The sequence below is a fragment of the Photinus pyralis genome, unplaced genomic scaffold (genome assembly GCF_008802855.1).
Source record: "Photinus pyralis isolate 1611_PpyrPB1 unplaced genomic scaffold, Ppyr1.3 Ppyr1.4_LG3a, whole genome shotgun sequence".
NCBI lineage: Eukaryota > Metazoa > Arthropoda > Insecta > Coleoptera > Lampyridae > Photinus > Photinus pyralis.
The window spans coordinates 5,897,802-5,915,188 of NW_022170509.1; the positions used below are offsets into that span (position 1 = coordinate 5,897,802).

Sequence of the window (17,387 nt, forward strand, 5' to 3'; positions counted from 1 at the left end):
CAAATACGAAATAACTTCTAATGCGATTATAGTTGACTTAATATAATTTTAGAGCTCAATCTTTTAAAGATAAGTACAAAACTTCATTATAAAAAGCATTAGTCTCTTTGAGTGGACATCTTACACTATATACAGAAATTAATTCTACCTCTCTAGAAGAGATCCTACACAAGAAAATTTGTTTGTATTTCTCAGCTTCAAAAGCAAAAATCTAGGCTTTTAAGAAATATCTAATCTAAATCTAAGTATTTTATAATGTTATGACTATAACTTATAAGAAGCTATAGACTTATGAGACTGAGACTACTTCTGATGAGGTTTTTCTTAATCTTTATATAATAGAAAACGGTATAACTTGTGCAGATAAGGCGCATTTTTTTTACCGAAATAGCTTTTGTTTTGACATCACCAATGAATATATTTCTTGCAGACGTCTCAATCGCCCTTTGTGAGTACCCTCTTCCGACAATCCGTTCTTGATGTATAAGGGAATATACCCGATCACGATAAGAGGTTGAGGAGGAGGGCTATGGTTGGTAGAAATTAATTCTTTTCGTTGAGACCTTTCATTAGAGTAGCATGAAGGATAAAACTAGTTCCCCCCCCCCCCCCCCTCTCCCCCTCCTCACCGTACTAGGATAAGAGAAAGAAGGGCAGTAGTTGGTAGAAAACGGTTCCTTTCTTTGAGACCTTTAATTAGAATACAGTGAGAGATAAAATTAATTTAAAAGCGCCCTTTGCCAATCGCATCCTAAATTCGGGCCATTACATTTCAAAAAACCGCTTAAGGATCCCCCATTTTGACTTAGTTCTTACGAAATGAAAGCCGGTCACAAACAATTTAAATTTTCAGCAGGAACCAGGCATTTACTATCCCGTTAATTTTCATTACCACTTTGAAAAAACAATAGCACGAGTAAGCTTATTAGTCTCCCTTTCCTTTCACCTTGTACGTTGGTGTTTGAATTTCCCACCACCGGCACCGTTTCGACTTTCCCCAATAAAGTTTTACCTTGCGCACCTTTCACTTTCCGTATCAATTCATTGTTGTTTGTCAGACTGTAAGTACTCTGTTTACTAAATAATAGTTTGTTAACTTAATTTAATAACTTACCGTGCACCTTTTCGAATTTTTCCCGTATTTTCCAATTTATGAGATATATCCATACTTGATTTAAATTACCTCTCAAATTTTATCTTAATGTAGTGTGTCATCGAGTGTGTCATAGAAAATCGTTCGCAAGTTTTAACGAATTATTTTGGCAAAACATTATAGCAACTAACACACGATCAAATATATCAAACGAGCTCCTGGGTATGGCTATAGCTTGGCATTGGTATTATTATATGCTCATTTTGAATTTCATGCAATTCGGTTCATAACCAACGGAGATGGCAAAAGAGTCTTCCTTATTTTTTGGCTTACATTTCCAATTCACGAACTCTGATCTACAAATTTGAGAATGACACCTGTAAAATTTCATCGAAATTGGAAATATCGTGCTAACGGACAGACGAACAGACATCGCAAAATTATGAACCCGTTACGAACTCGTTAATTAACGGATATGGAAGAGGTTTAAAGTCATTTCAATTCAATCCAACCCTATTTGGAGCATTGGACTTGACCAACGAGCAAAACTCGAAAGGTACTGGCTTCGCATTACTATCAAAATTCCTACGTGCACATTGTAACCGGTTTATCAAGCGTTATGCGAAAGGATCGAAAAATAAGCAGGCACGAAGTAGAGAATTGGACTGCTCAATTTCATTCAAGATCAGAACGAAGGAACGGAGGACTACGGATAGGAGGCAGACCACACAATTCCTAGTTACCTTTACCACACAACACATCCAATTATTCTGGGCCCCAGGTGTATCGACTGTTGATAGTGGATGGACACCAGAAGACACATACATTAGCGTGTGCTAATTAAAATTAAACGTAATTACCCGCAATTTGACTATGTCTCCTATCCGACATTATATTGTTCAGTTATAGTAAAACAAGTCTTTGCCAATTGGAATATTGGCCTTGCAGTATGCAGCTGTAATGTGGCTGATAAAAATTTGAATGACTCACTTCACTAACTACTAACTAAGAGATAGTAAAAATTTTTTTCAAAATCCCCATGTTAGCATCAGAGTGTGAAGTGGCATCGTCTGAAAAATTTGACAACATTTTAATTTGGTAGCACAAATTACCACAAAATGAGCACAAATGTTTAGTCGACACTAAAATTTCACGAAATTATGTCAATTGGGATACGAATATGAATATACATTAAATATAAAACGGACGAAGGTTTGTTATGTACAACCACGGATAAAATTAATAGACCTTGATTTCGTGACCAGATATTTTTTATTATATCATTTAATCTAGGCGGCATCTCCACTTTTTCGATACTGGCATTAACGTCAACTACCTACTGTTGTGCATTGATTACCTTTTCCGCAGTTAAGTGTGAGTTTTCCGTGACCGTTATTAAAAGAACGGAGTACAACTGTTTTTTGCTCTATGACAAAAACAATGAAATACAGGATAATTTCCCTTCGTCTCATTAACGTTAGTATTCAGCTCTTGTAGCATGAATTATTATTGTAATGTACACTTACAATAAATACTTTTAATGAGATAGTTTTATTGGACGAATAATGCTCTGTAGACAAGTTTTTATCTCATTAATTTTTTTTTAAAGTTGAAAATTTAATTGCTTTATTGATCGAGTTTTCGCAAAACATACTTCCGGTATGGCGGCATTTTCCTTATTTTAAATTAAGTAAACAACGTAATCACCTTGCACAATGAGCCGAACCAGTGCATCAGGTTTTGGTCTACTATTCACCAAGCATATGTAATTTCCACTATCTTCGGCCATCGCAGGATGGAAACTTAGGCCAAAACTATCTTGTAGCAGGGATATCCGATGTTGATTGGTCCATACAGTGGTGCTATCTCCCATATATTCTACGAGCTTTAAATGATGCGTAAGGTATAACCATTCGAGTTCTTGTACCAAAGAATGTTCGCTTACACCTGGACATGCGACCGATTTATTTTCTCCCGCTTTGATAATCACCATTTCAACGGAGAGGTTCGCCAAATCTGAAATTCAAAAATTTGCGTTACAAATGAGAATTTGGTATTGGATAGCTTCCTATTTCATAAAAGATTTCGCGCGAGAAACAAGCAACAGATAAAATAAATGTAGGTCAACATTTCAACAATGAATTATTTCCACGCAAAGATTGCTTTTTATCACATGGCATATAAAAGCAATAAAATACTTATGTTGGACAAAGAGGATTATTTCAATAGAGCTAATGGTATGCTGGATAAGGGTTCATGCTCTGTTTCAGTCCAAAGACTCTCTTCCAGAATGATTACACAAACTGAGACGGTTTTGTGGGAGAGTGCGGTGTCATTAACAACAACTTGATTACGACTGACTGTATCTATTCCTTTAGATTGTTCAAAATTAACCAAAATAGCTGAATGAGAATTTTTCAGATTCATTGTTTGCTAGAATGTAGGGGGATTCGCGACTGAAATATTTATAATACAGTTTAGAGATACCTATTCTACTTTTTTTCTGCATTTCAAGGATCATATCTGCAGGCTCTATTTTGACAGTTTAATTCTAGAATTTTCTAGAAACAAGATGGCACAAGAATTTAGTTCTGATAAAGCACCCTTGTAGATATTTAATAATAACTTTAATATACAATGGTTATAGAAAACTTATTTTGACATTTGTTTATAGGAGGAGCAGTCTAGGTGGGTCCCCGAGACGAGCTTCTTACAGTGATTTTCTCGGTATGCCGCTTACGTTTCTATGGTTTTCGGAGCCGAGGATTCGGTAAATAATTTAATTTTAACTTTCACATTTAATTTGGCTCAATGTTTATTCACTTTATAAGGAAGTCTCTAGCCTCTGAACCGTTGCCATTGAAACAAATAAAGAAGCGAATTGCTACACATTGCCCAATTTTCTTTTGATATGGTTGACTTTTCTCGCCACAATTGCTGGTAATGTACCAAAACATAAAAAATACTTAATGTTCTAAGTATAAAAATTATAACCCCCACACTGATTCTAAATCCACCAAAGCAACGAAAATATTTGAGGTATTAGAAAGGTTGCAACCCCCGTCTAGAAGATTGTTAGGAGTGTAAGAGGTTTTTCTAAAAAAAGTACACATTATTTTTAAGATGTTCTTGGTGCTTAATGGTAAATCATTTAAACGGAATCCACCGAGTAACGGAAATATTTGATGTACGACCAGAATTACAACCTCCATACTGGAAAACTGTTAAAAATATAAGAGCAACCTGTTTTAAAAATTGCTAAATTTCAAAATAGGAACGCCTCCTACTACATCCAATTTTTTTCTAAACTATTTCAAAATTAGGTGCTAGTTGAGTGCTAATTAGGTAACAAAAATTTACTGCTTTGGCCGTTGGACACAAAAACATTTTTATATTTGGGCGAGGCTAACTTACCATTAAGCTACACCCCCCAATAGAGAAAAGTATCTTAGAAAAGTAATTAATATGCATATGCATACTTTCTACTTTCTTCGGAGAGATTGCTTAAAGAGAGTAGGTAGTGTATGTTATTAAAGGTTGCTCAGTGGGTGATTGATTTTGACTTACATTCCTACTTGATCTGATTATTTATTTTACTTGTAACTATAGCATCTAATTATCACTTGTTAAAAATTGTATTGCAGTAATTAGTTCTAAGATATTTTAAGGCACTAAATTTGTATTACTCGCACTTAATTAGCCCCCAGTTCTGAAGGAATTTAGGAGTGATGGCACATCATTTAAACACAATCTACTAAAGTAAAAATATTATCGATGTACTAAAACCCCTACATTTGAAAATTGTTAAAAATGGAAAAGCGAGTTTTGTAAAAATATTTGAGGTACTACAAAAGTTACAACCCCCATCTTCAAGATTGTTAAAAGTGTCGAGCCTTCTAAAAAATGACTTCATTTCAAAACGAAAAGGGATTTTATTTATAAGATGTTCCTGAGGAGTTGATAGTAGATCAATTTAAACAGACACATTCTACTTTTTTTCGACTTTTCTAAAAGACGAAGTAATTTTAAAAATGAGAAATGATTTTTTTTAAGATTCCCTTGCAGGGTTGGTGGAAGATCACGAGAAAGATCATTTAAACACAATCTGCTAAAGCCCCAAAAATATGTATGTCCACAAAAATTTCAACCACATGTGAATATGATTAACAATGGACATCCTGGGAGGGTTGATGGCACATAATTTAAATACAATCAACTAAAGTAACAAAAATACTATCGGTGTACTAACATTTGAAAATTGTTAAAAATGGAAAAGCGAGTTTTGTAAAAAAAACTCTTAGTCAAAATGGATAGGGATTTTCTCCGTAAGATGCCTTTGGAGGGATGATGGTAGATCATTTAAATACAATTCACCGAGGCAACAAAAAATATTTGAGGTACTACTAAAGTTACAACCCCCATATTGAAGATTGTTAAAAGTGTAAAGCGAGTCTTTTAAAAAATGACTTCATTGCAAAAAGGAAAAGGATTTTATTTTTGAGACGCTCCTGGGGGGTTGATAGTAGATCATTTAAACGGACATACTATCAGGGTTTTGAAGAGCGACTTTTCAAAAAAGAAGCCAATGAATTTTAAAAAAGGGAAACGCTTTTTTTAATATGCCCTTGCAGGGTTCACTGAAGATTTAAACACAATCTGCTAAAGCTCCAAACATATGCATGTACCACAAAGATTACAACCTCCACATTTGAATATTATTAACAATGTAAGAGCGAGTTAAAAAAAATTACGTAATTCCAAAATGGGAAGGAATTTTATTTTTAAGATGTCCACGGGGGGTTGAGGGTAGATCATTATTTTAAACACATACTACCACCGAAACAAAGATGTTAACGATCAAGTTGTATTGTTAAACGTTGGATTTATATCACTTACCATGTCGGTCGTTTAATTTAATGCGTTACTTTTAAAATAAATGGAAACTACACCCACATTAAACATCATACCTGAAAATGGAATAGCCAAAACTAAGGAACGCCGTGCGGTTTTTAAGGGAAATGTAACTCGATCATTCCTTCCAGTTAAAGAATATTTGGAATACGTCGACAATATACGGGATGTTAAACAAACTGAGGAACATGTATCGATTACAGAGAAACGCCTTCAATAATTGCATGACGCATTAGAAAGGTGCGATGAATGGCATTTTGGGGTAACCGCATTAGAACCTCTTGGGGACCATGACAAGGACAACGAATTCTTGTACGAGATAATTGAACTCATTGAAAAACGTCCCAGAAACTTCGTGGTATCCGAACCACCAAGATTATTAACCCTCCAGAACGCACCTGGTCACAGGGACCGCTGACTAAAATTTTCTTTAATATTGCGGTATTCCTGTATGTGGAGTTGCTGTACTTCACAGTAGCTTTCGATGGTATGACCCTCTTCCATTGCGCAAAAGTGCTAGTTGAACACGTACCATATTTTGTAACTCGAGCACCGGTCTGAGAGACCAATAGATTAAAGAAAATGACATACGACTTTATTACCAAAACTGTTTAGCAAAACATTAAACGGCATATAATTGAGAGCTTCTCAAATATTACAATGCGAAAAAATTGTAAACTGACTTTAATTTGAATATTTTATATTTATTGCCAATTCATTAAGACAAAACATTAAAAGTGAAAAAAATAAAAACAAATGAATATATTAATTTAAAAAAAAACCTTAATAGTAGTAGTGCAGTAAACGTAACGTTATTAAATGAACACAAAATGTTAACAGTAACGCATTGTACAAAGAAAAGAATAAATCAAGAAGTATCTACTACCATTGTTTAAAGTATTTAAACAATGCTACTACTTATTGTTGTCTAACGAGGGGGTAGTCATCGACATCAAGTTCTTGTTCTGGCTCTGAATCATCACTCTGGTTTCAAGTACATCGACTTCGTCCTTGGGCACTTCGTCGTCGTTCTCTGAGTCCTTAGGGACTTAGTAACGCCTTTGGAGGTTCAGGAGTTCCTTTTCATATTCATCCATTAAAAAAATAATAATCAGCAATTCACAACTGCCTTAGGCGAGGCCGTAGGTTACTTGAAAAAAATTAAAATATATAAGTAGTATGGCACTGCTATTGCTGATAAAGTGGCTATTTCTTCCCTTTTATTGAAAAAATCTGCACACAAAAAGAGCAACACTAACACACGCACCGTAATATTAACGATGACAAAATCAATACCACCTTCAACACCAACAGTCATGCCGACCTATCAAGATGTACTGAATGGCATGAACTTTGGGAAAACTATTCTATCATAAGTATCATAGCGTTAAAAAAAACAACATATCAGTGTCCAAACTGCATCTCTGTGGCATTATTGTTCACCTGAGTTTGTAAAACTTATCAGAAATAACTCAAAGCCTTTAAATCGTATAGAAACTATGCAAAACACGCTTTCATTCGATTATCTCGCCCTTTACCTCCTATCAGCTCAGATGATACTGCTCGTGTCCAAGACCATAGTACCAAACGCTGGATTAATTAAGAAAGATCTTTAATATATTTTTAAATGGAACCAAGAAGAAACCGGATTTTCCTTCGGCCACTGAAAGGACGTAAGGATCCAATTTAGAGGGGAAACGGAAAAACAACGTCATTTAAAGGTTGTCATTCATTGAATGTAAGCGACCAAGTTCTAAATAAACTATATTTGTATTGTTTAAACGTTAGATTTATACAACTTAGCAATATTCTAGTTGCATATGGCACGAGTAATTAATATCGATTTTAAAACATGATCAATCTGTGCTAATTACAACAAATATTGCATTTTAATTATTCGTGGATTGCTAACATAAAGTCCACTTTTTTGATATGAGGTACAACTTTATTGAAAAACAGCTGGGATATTCTAATTGTACATACAACGGGGGTTTTTATTATAATTAGGAAGGGTTGATGTTTTAAAATTGCCGTTTAACCAAAAAAGTTGTTTATAATATTCAAACTGATTTCACAAGCAGAATTTGACAATAACTCAAGACTAAACTAAAACTAAAAACATTTTTCCTTTTTTTTGCAATGTCAAACTTGGATGTGTTCCCACAAAATTAGCCTACAATGCATTAAAATTTGATTCGCTTGAAGAACTTTGTTTGTCACAAAAATAATAAATGAGCATCGGTTTATGGTAAACATTACAAATCTGAATATGTTTTTATTAAAAACCGAATGCAAACAATGTAAATAGGTAGTACATAATGATTATTAAAAAGCTTTTATTGAAACAGTTTGTCGGCTAATTGCATTCGGTTCTCACTCAAAGCTTTCCATGGTGATGACCCCCACGAGGACACACACACACACACACAACACCTTTCGATTTTCCATATTACTATATTCTCTTTTATTTCATGGTTGCTAATTTGTTGTAATCCTATGTAATTAGTGAAATGGAAGACGTCAAACGTATCCTCATTTAAAAGTGTAATGGTAATTGTCCATCTGACAAGTCTATGTTTGGTATCTTTATCTTGTCAAATCGACCGTTTAATTGTGAAGAATGATACGAGACTGTTTGAGGTATCTAGTTCGAGAGGACAACGCTCTATTGTCACGTAAAAAAAATGCAACAATAATGTAAGGGGTAGGTGTAACAAATTTGAATGAAACTGGAACGATTCTAATACAACTTCAGGTTTAGAACGTATAACGAAGTCATCTTGTGTCACGTAAACTGTCGACGGTAATCTCGATAAGTAACACGCGAAATGTGTTTGTAAATTATGGCCGCATTAAAAAATTTAGATTACCTTTCCTACACCACAACGTTAGAAATAAAAAAAAATGTTCCGGCTTTTCGCACGATAAAAAATGTATAATTGACCGACAATTAACTGCTAATACAGGAAAAAACAGAACAAGGGAATGCAATCAACAAACGTGTCATGCCTAGAATAGCTTTATTGGAAAGTGGCATGCTTCTATACATGAAGCTAAAGAAGCATTGACTGCAGGAGTGAGTTTATCAATCTGTTTTTAAATATTTTTAATAAACGTTGTCACTACAAAGATTTGTTGTGCTCTTCAACTTTATTCCAAATGAGGAATGGCACCTGATTCCCTAAGGTGATATAATTTACACCCTTATATTTTGATTTATTTAACATGTCATATACAAATAATGCTCCAGTGGAATTCGGGATGGATGGATTGCTTATTCCAAGACGCTGTAAGATTCTGAGTTTAGAAGCTTTTTTTTAATGTTACCCTCAGTAACTTCAAGGCTAATTGGTAGCGTGTAGATACTTCATAAATTGAAACATTTAGCTCTATACAAAATGTTACAAAGTAAGTGTGACACCAGAAGAAAGGTTAATTAAAACAATAGACCGCGCGCTTAAATATTAATTAAGATTGAAGTGTTATACCTTTAGCGCTTACAAACAGAAAAAGCTGCGATTCTTTCCACCCTAGGCTACTCTTAGCTAAATTGCATTATTTGTAGGACATTTAACTACGCCGATTAGTTTAATTGTGGAAGTCAACAGTAATGTATCCCTCGACCGTTTTAGTTATAGAGAGGGGTAGGTAACAAAGACAGAAGCGGACCGCTTCTATGTGCTTACCGAAGACACGCTTATTATAACATATAACCGCCGATATAACAAAGAATTGCCAGAAGATCCCCCACATATCGGTGGCCGCGTTGGATTAACACCGCGGAATCACACATTCCATATTTTGAAAAACGTACAAAGAGTTTCGTTCACATTTTATCACCGTAGTGATCACTAACTATGGTATAAAACGGGCCATCACAAGTTTCTTAGTTTTTGTAAGCATTTGAATGAGTGCAAGAAACACAGTCGTTGATGGTTAACGATTTTTCGAACCCTGCGTACGATCATCGCGAAAAAAGAGAAGAAACTAAATCACATATCCCTAGGCTCTTCCACCCCCAATCGTGCACGCTCTCTCCCACACCAACAAGCTTGCGCCCTAGAACCCTCCGTTTGGCGCACCCTCTAGTGCTGGCAACGGTCTGCGTTCGCTATCACGAAAGTGTCACGTTCGAGAACACCTTCAAAGTTCATGGACCTATACGTGGTCCCGTCGTAGTTTCCTTGATAGTCCAATAAATCAGAAATGCCCTTAAAGACACGTGGAGTAGACGATGGCGCGTTGTACAATTTTAGGTAATCATGTTATCAGAAACCCTTACGTACACCATTAACTAGGTACATCGATCCAGCAGAATTCTCTTCTTGTAAACCCGTCTGCTTTCTACAAATGCGAACGCGTTATCTCAAATTGCTATTACACCACGTAACCAATTTTGAAACACAAGCAAAGAAAGAATACTGACTAGTAATAACGCATGAATAACATACGCAGGTAGAGCGACAATAACAATAAATAATATGCGAACTACGCAGGGTTTTCTTTGGCTGCAAGCTATTTCCATACAAATCTTTTAAATGATAAAAACAAAGAAGGGGAAGCGAACTAAAAAGGGCTTCTTTTCATGCTGTGTAGCATATGAAACTCTCTTTTAAACAAACAGCAGGAATTTCCCATTATAACTTATAAGTAACGTTATTATTCTTGGTACTGCATAATAAATTATATTTCTTTTATTGAAAGTTTTCTAATTTTGTTAATTACTGACTGACTTTTCTGTAAAACGTCTGAATTCGCAACTCTCGTGATAAATGTCAATTGGGCCTTTCAGAAAACTGGAAAGTCTAATGCTGCAATAACTTTATGAAGATGCTCACCGAAAATTCAACTACAATGGCCAGCGAGGAAGTGGAATGTTCGATCGATTGTGGTTTCTTCGCTGGATGGCGACTCGAATTTTTTTGTACGTGAATACGAAGTGACTGACACTGCCAATTAGATGACGATGGTCCAGACACTGGGGGAGTGTGAGAAGTAGTCTTCCGAGTATCGCTAAATCTGCATTATTGTGCGTCAATTGGATTCGAAATTCTTGCAATGGAGCTTCGCATACGTAAAATTGTGGTTCTATTTTCATAGAAAATGGAAAGTGGCTTTCGATAAAAAAATATTTTTTGAGTGATTTTTCTAAAGCCAAGAATAATTTCCAGAAACAGTGAGCGGTAATTGATTGATTTTCCATGTTAGACGGTTTGTTAGTAATATTGATTATTTTAATTATACCTACTGTATGCGTTGCAGTAACTATTGTGAAAGAAAGTGAAATTTCAGTGTCTTCCAAAATGAAACAGAGGTGGAGTAGACTAAAGCCCAAGGCGGCAAGAAAACAGGGGCGGCAAATTTATCGCGATTGATGATAAAATCGCTTTGCTTCGGAAAGAATTGATTTATTCAGAGCCGTTTGTCCTCACTACACGGGAAATTTAAGGTATCCTGCCATCGTAGCGCAATGTAGTACCTAGACGTCGCGTCCAAAAATACAAATGATCCGTAAAATCGTAAAGGATCGACTTTTTCTGGAATCTATATGCCCCAATTAAAAATTGTATACGCTTAACAGCGAAAGGGTACATTTAGAGATCTTAGGAAAGAGACATTTTTAATTTTGGACTCATCATTTTGCTCTCACTGTGAATTATAAAAACTCATGGTACAATGGGCAAAAATTTTATTTGACGCACTTTTTGGTAAGACCATTGAATCATAAATTCTGTATTCAATGGTAAGACACTGAATCAACCAAGTATAGGTTTAGGTACATACTTACACATTACATAATCGTAAAAAGTAAAAGGAGAATATTGTGAAAGGAAATAATTAATACAAAACAAAATGAATTCTTCGTATTCCTCCTTGATTCTGAGTAAAGAAAAAATGATGACCGTTTATTCTTCTCAGCAAAGCGTTTCTGTTTTTCCTCTTCCATTTTCCGAGATTTCTGAGCCTCTTTTTTCTCTTGGGAGTGGAAGTGCTATAGCAGAATCCTCAAGGTTTTGCAGAATTTGGTACCTGTTGCAATATTATATCGTTTTCATTTGCGTCTTTATCCTCACTAGGTTCTGAGCTGGCAGTTAGAAACATTTGAGTTTTTTACACACTCGCCCTTCATTGGAATAGTATTCACTGCCCGAAGTTATTTCTTCACTGCATAGTTTTTTCAAAACAATTTTGAAAATGAAGCAAACTGAAGATATGCATATAAAAAGTAGACATTACCTCAAATATGTCAGTGGAAAATTAATAAAAGGCTTTGGTTTTATAATTTAATAATATATATATATATAATAATAATAATAATATATAATTTATTCCCCATAAAACAAAATCGCCTGTTTGGCCTGTTTTTAATCATCCAATATCAATACACATTCAGTTTCCAATGGAAACCATTTGGATAATCTGATTATCGAAAAATTAGCTCTCAATCGCTACGAAATATGTCCTTCTGTTTACAACCTGTTATTTAATGGACTTTTATCCACTTTTTTGTACTTAAGGATTTCTTGTACATTTTAACTTTAAGACGAAAAATGACCGATGCAAACGGTACCTCGAAAATTGATTACATGAAAACGGTTGTAGTTATGGCAACCGATTTTTACCAGTGCATAGAGAAAGAATAGGGCTTTCTTTTAGTGCACTTAAAAAAAGTTGCGTATGACCGCACTTATGGAGAGCTAAATTTCAAAGACTAAAAACTTAGCTTTTTTTTAAATGAAATGACCATTTTCTTACTATTGCCTTTGATACAGAATTAAAATTAGCATATTTTGATCTTATATGTTCCTATCATAGCTATCTTTAACAGTTTCCGACTTACTCCCACGTCTTCATTCATTCATTTTCTTCGGATTTTCTTTTTAGTAGTCGGTAGCAATAGGGCACAAATAATTATTTTTTTGTACAAATAAGTACAGACGAAGTCCCCATATTATTTAGTAACTTTCTTAGGTTTTTTTGTTCTCTATTTGACCATCTTCTGATAGGATTTTTTAAAATTTCTCTTTGAAAAATAGGAAAAACCGTTAGTACAATTCGTTAGGTTTGGCGGTTGTTGCGATTCCTTCTTAGTACATTTTTAGTACCGGTACATTTTTAGTACCTCTACAACATTCAGAACCTTCAGAATTGCTTACAACTTTCATAATCGTCTTACCTGACTCTGAGAATCCTATCAGGATCCCTATAGAATCGAATACGGTGACGTCGGCGGGGAAGTGATGACGTCAGTGTTCTGGGATACAAAGGGGCATTTTCCTAGTCGACTACCTTGAAAGGGGTAAAGTAATCGCGGAAAACGGCTTTGGATTTGCGAAGAAGAATTTTGTTTCACCACCTTGGTCTTATGTCCCAGACAATTATCGATTTGCGGTATTTTGACTCCATTGACACCATTGTTATTTAATTTCAAGCAGGGGATTTATCACACGATTTCTTACCATTACAACTAAAATTAATTTTGCCATTTCATGGAAAAAAAGGGTAGGAGTGAATTAATTTATAGCGTCATCCTTTGTAATATGTTTTGTTAGTGGTATGTTTTTTTATTAAATTAATACTACAAATTTTGCTCGTTCGGCTGAGGGCTTTAGATCTCTGCACCAAGGGCACATAGAAAATGGTATTTTTCATTGGATAAGTAGCTTCAGGACGTACAGTGGACGAAATGAAGAATTAATTAATAAATCCTATCGAGGAAGCATTTGGTACATAGGATCGACCTCTCATTTTTGTTTACTCGCAAGTGTACTTCCGCTTTGCACATTACTGAACTAGTCTTTGAAGTATTGAAAAATGTTGTGGATAGTGAAACGTGGCGAATTTTATAAACTTTCGAGATTTTAAAATGTAAACTTAAATGCTTTGGCTGTAATTAATCAAAAGTACCTACTGCCCCTTCTAAAGTTCAAATAATTTTAGGTGTATCCTGATTCCCGACGAGTAGTAGATAAAAGAAATTACTAAAATGAATTTATTTACTTAACGTTTCTTTCCATAAATACAATATTTATAAAACTTACACAAAACACAAACCTTAACTACGTATCTGACTTTATTCCTCTGAGTAATCAAATTCTTCATCTTCGTCCATGGGTTGCATCACCTCCAACATTTCATCTTCATTGAAACCCTGAAAATATATTATTGCATTACCGTGCATCGTAATTTATTAAAATATGGACGGTTACGTCACAATCATAGAAACGGGAGCTTAGTTATCTGAATTCTGTACATATCAACTTTCTGCAAGGGAAAATTCTAGCAAATTTCTGCTAGTAAATTTCAGGCATTTTTGATGACCACGTGTATTTTAACCAAAATGCATTGTTTAGTCTAAAAGTGCCTAAGTCAATCGATGACACACCACAAATTCTTTATTGATGACTCAGAATCACTTTGTCATATAAAGCTTAACTTTGGTACACAGGCAGGTTTAGGGAAGAAGAGATTTGATTTTGGGCTTCGGGAGTTAACCCTCTGGGGCAGGGTCAAGGTTTAAACATATGCTCGCGCTACTTCATACTATGAGAAAACGTTGACCAAGAGGTGAGAGATATTAGGATATTGGGATGTTATGTGACAGTGCAGGGGATGTTTGTTGTTATTATGCCCAGGATACCATACAAGAGACGAATCGTCAGTTCCTTTGACACGTATTGTGATCAGTACATCATGTACAGTTGGTAGACATGTGCGAAGGGATAATATAAATACCACGATAACAATAAAAACAATTTTTTTAACAAGAATATTATTGTTACGCTATTATTAACCTCCCAACATTTGTCTACTAACTCCACGTGAAGTCGGGATCACAATATTTCTGAGCAAATGACTTGAATGAAGCAGCAATACTGCTTTCCACATTTACGTTGTATAAAGTAAATTATTTCATTCTTTTTGATAAATTATATTACCAATTCAAATTTAACCTGCATTTTTATTGGTGGGCTTAAAATATATACAATCGATTCACTTACAATTCGGATAATACGCTTTACTAATACCGTTGGCCACTGCTGTTTTCTGATTTCGTGTAATATATGACCGGTTTTATAAAGTCGCAACGTAAATTTAATTAATCCTTTAGAGTGATTAATGTATTTGAATAATTGCTTACCGTTTAATTCAAATAATTGCATAAGGACTCTTTTGCCGTAAACCAGTACCAGCAAATAATTCCCAATATTTCCTTCGTCTTTCGATAATTTTACATACAGTGCGTCCCAAAGGTAACGCAAAGAATTCATATTTTTTTTCTTGTTGTGTTTTCAAAAACATGCAAACACACGTCGATTAATTTATAAACATTGGCATTTCGTGACATTATCTTAAACAAGGTTTAACATAGTATTAATATTAGGTATGTTCTCCTACTTGAATGCTACGAAGTTTCATAATTACAATAATTGTATTTGGAGTCAAAAGGTGTTAACAATTTCCAAAAGATTTAAAATTACGAAATTCAAGTATTCTAAGAAAATTAAGCTTGAAGGGCTGCTAGATTCTATGATTTAGGGGTTTCAAGGATCTAAAAAATTCAAATTTCAATTTCTGTAAAATTTCAGTTATTAAGGTTTTGGAAAATTTAAATTGTCCAATTCAAATTCAATGCCAGTTAAAGTTGCTGACGATATACCCGTAGTTAAATCTATTACCGTTAAGTTGTTCGATTTGGCGTTAAAATGCGGGGCCTATTTGCCTATAAGTAAATTGTGTCGAAAAGTAGGCCTCCTCTCTACATTCAACTGTTTGTAATTTTAATTCTGAAGGATTTGCGAAATATAAATCTATTGACGCAAAATTGTAACCCATAAGCTCCAAGTACATGTTTGCAAGATACACAGGGGGACATAAAATTTCAAATCACTAATTTACTGAAATAGAGCATAAGCAGTGAAAAGAGGAAGCGCCCCCTCAAAGTTTGCACCAGAAGACCGGGCATTTTAAACTTCTGCAGTAATTCGGCTTTGCCATGTCTCATAATTGCATGCAAACGTAACGCTTTTCCGGAAACCGTATCGTTAGACCTGCGTATATCTAGCGGACATGTTTAAAAGGGGAGAAAATCTACTGTAGTCGACAGACAGGACAGATGTGGGAAACGAAAACCAGGTACTGAACAGGTCACTCGAATATGTAACATTGAGCTGCAGTCAATTACTGCGGCTTTAAAAGTTTTATACTATGATGTATTTGTAATGGAGTGAATATATCGCTTATAAGAAACTGTCAAACGATATGATATATCGCTAAAGTGTTTTATAAAAGTTATACTCCTCAAGTGATGCCTTCCAAGATCATTATTGACTGGTTCATTTTTAATGACATAAACGTTCAAAATCTTAATATTATCACGAAAGGAATCAACGTGCGCCATTGAATACCTACTAAAGCGTTTAAAAATTTTAGGAAATTGCATACTCCATGAATATATAGGCACTTCACAGCAATGGTCTGGATCGCATGAGCACATCCGTATCATAAAATTACCTACTCCAAAGCGAAACGAGAATGTGTTTCCATCAAAAAAACATTTTGTAGGAAATTGCAAGAGCTACAAATTCGTATGAATTGCATTTCGGTTTAAAAAAGTTTGAACTGCAAATCCAACTATATATCATCTAATATTTGGCATAACGGAATAAAAATAATTAACATTTGTAGTAAAAAAGCCATATTTTTGTAACGAGCGATCCAAAATGAGTTGCTGTCGAGTCGCCTTTGAAAGTCCGAGTTAAGTGCTATAGTTCCCATGTAAACAAAAATTTCAAAGGTAACTCGACTCATTTTTGATCGCATAGTACTTTAGCATTTTTACCTACCACTATTAGTTTTTGAGTTATTTAAAAAACATTTTTTGAAAGTTGGGGTGGTTATAACGGGGGCGTTTTCGTTGCTTTTTACGTCATAACAAAATAGAAACCGACTCAATTTATTCAAGGGACTTTTACCAGGATGTTTCAAGTTATTTAAAGAAGGCTCCACATGAAACTGCTTTCCCGTTGTTTTCTTGTAAAATTCACTTTTTTATCTTTACCTGCTGTAATTTTTAACCACCGAGTTAAGGTAGTAAACACTTCCAGAGTAGAAGCGCTTAAGGCAGATTTTGATCTTTGAGATATTCTCAACTTTCTACAATCAAGCAAATCCATTCACACCCAAAAAATTTGAACAAGAAAACCGTTATATCCTCGACAATATCTCGATACTTCAGATACCAATTTAGTGCATTTTGGGTGATCGCCTGTATTTTGGTCAAAACATGCCATAATAAGATAAGACCAGAAGCGTTGAAACTCATTTCATTATTCAATGGCAGAAGCCAACACATAATGTAATAATAACTAATTTCCTAAGT

The 17,387-nt window shown here is 34.7% G+C and overlaps 2 protein-coding genes across 3 annotated transcripts in view; both read right to left on the reverse strand.

Annotated features, from left to right (window-relative positions):
• The window catches only part of LOC116165740 (Down syndrome cell adhesion molecule homolog), a 56,411-nt gene extending 46,443 nt beyond the window's left edge, over positions 1-9,968 (reverse strand). The window contains exons 1-2 of the mRNA XM_031480406.1: positions 9,691-9,968; positions 2,801-3,109 (exon numbers count right to left, since the gene is read on the reverse strand). Of these exons, the coding sequence (XP_031336266.1) occupies positions 2,801-3,109; positions 9,691-9,757 (376 nt within the window). The 5' untranslated portion in view covers positions 9,758-9,968. The remainder of the gene's footprint in view (positions 1-2,800; positions 3,110-9,690) is intronic.
• Positions 9,969-13,983: 4,015 nt separating this feature from the next.
• LOC116165586 overlaps positions 13,984-17,387 on the reverse strand; it is a 59,925-nt gene continuing 56,521 nt past the window's right edge. For both annotated transcript variants that reach the window (XM_031480149.1, XM_031480148.1), the window contains one exon: positions 13,984-14,156. In XM_031480149.1, coding sequence (XP_031336009.1) covers positions 14,079-14,156 — 78 coding nt within the window. In that variant the 3' untranslated portion in view covers positions 13,984-14,078. The remainder of the gene's footprint in view (positions 14,157-17,387) is intronic.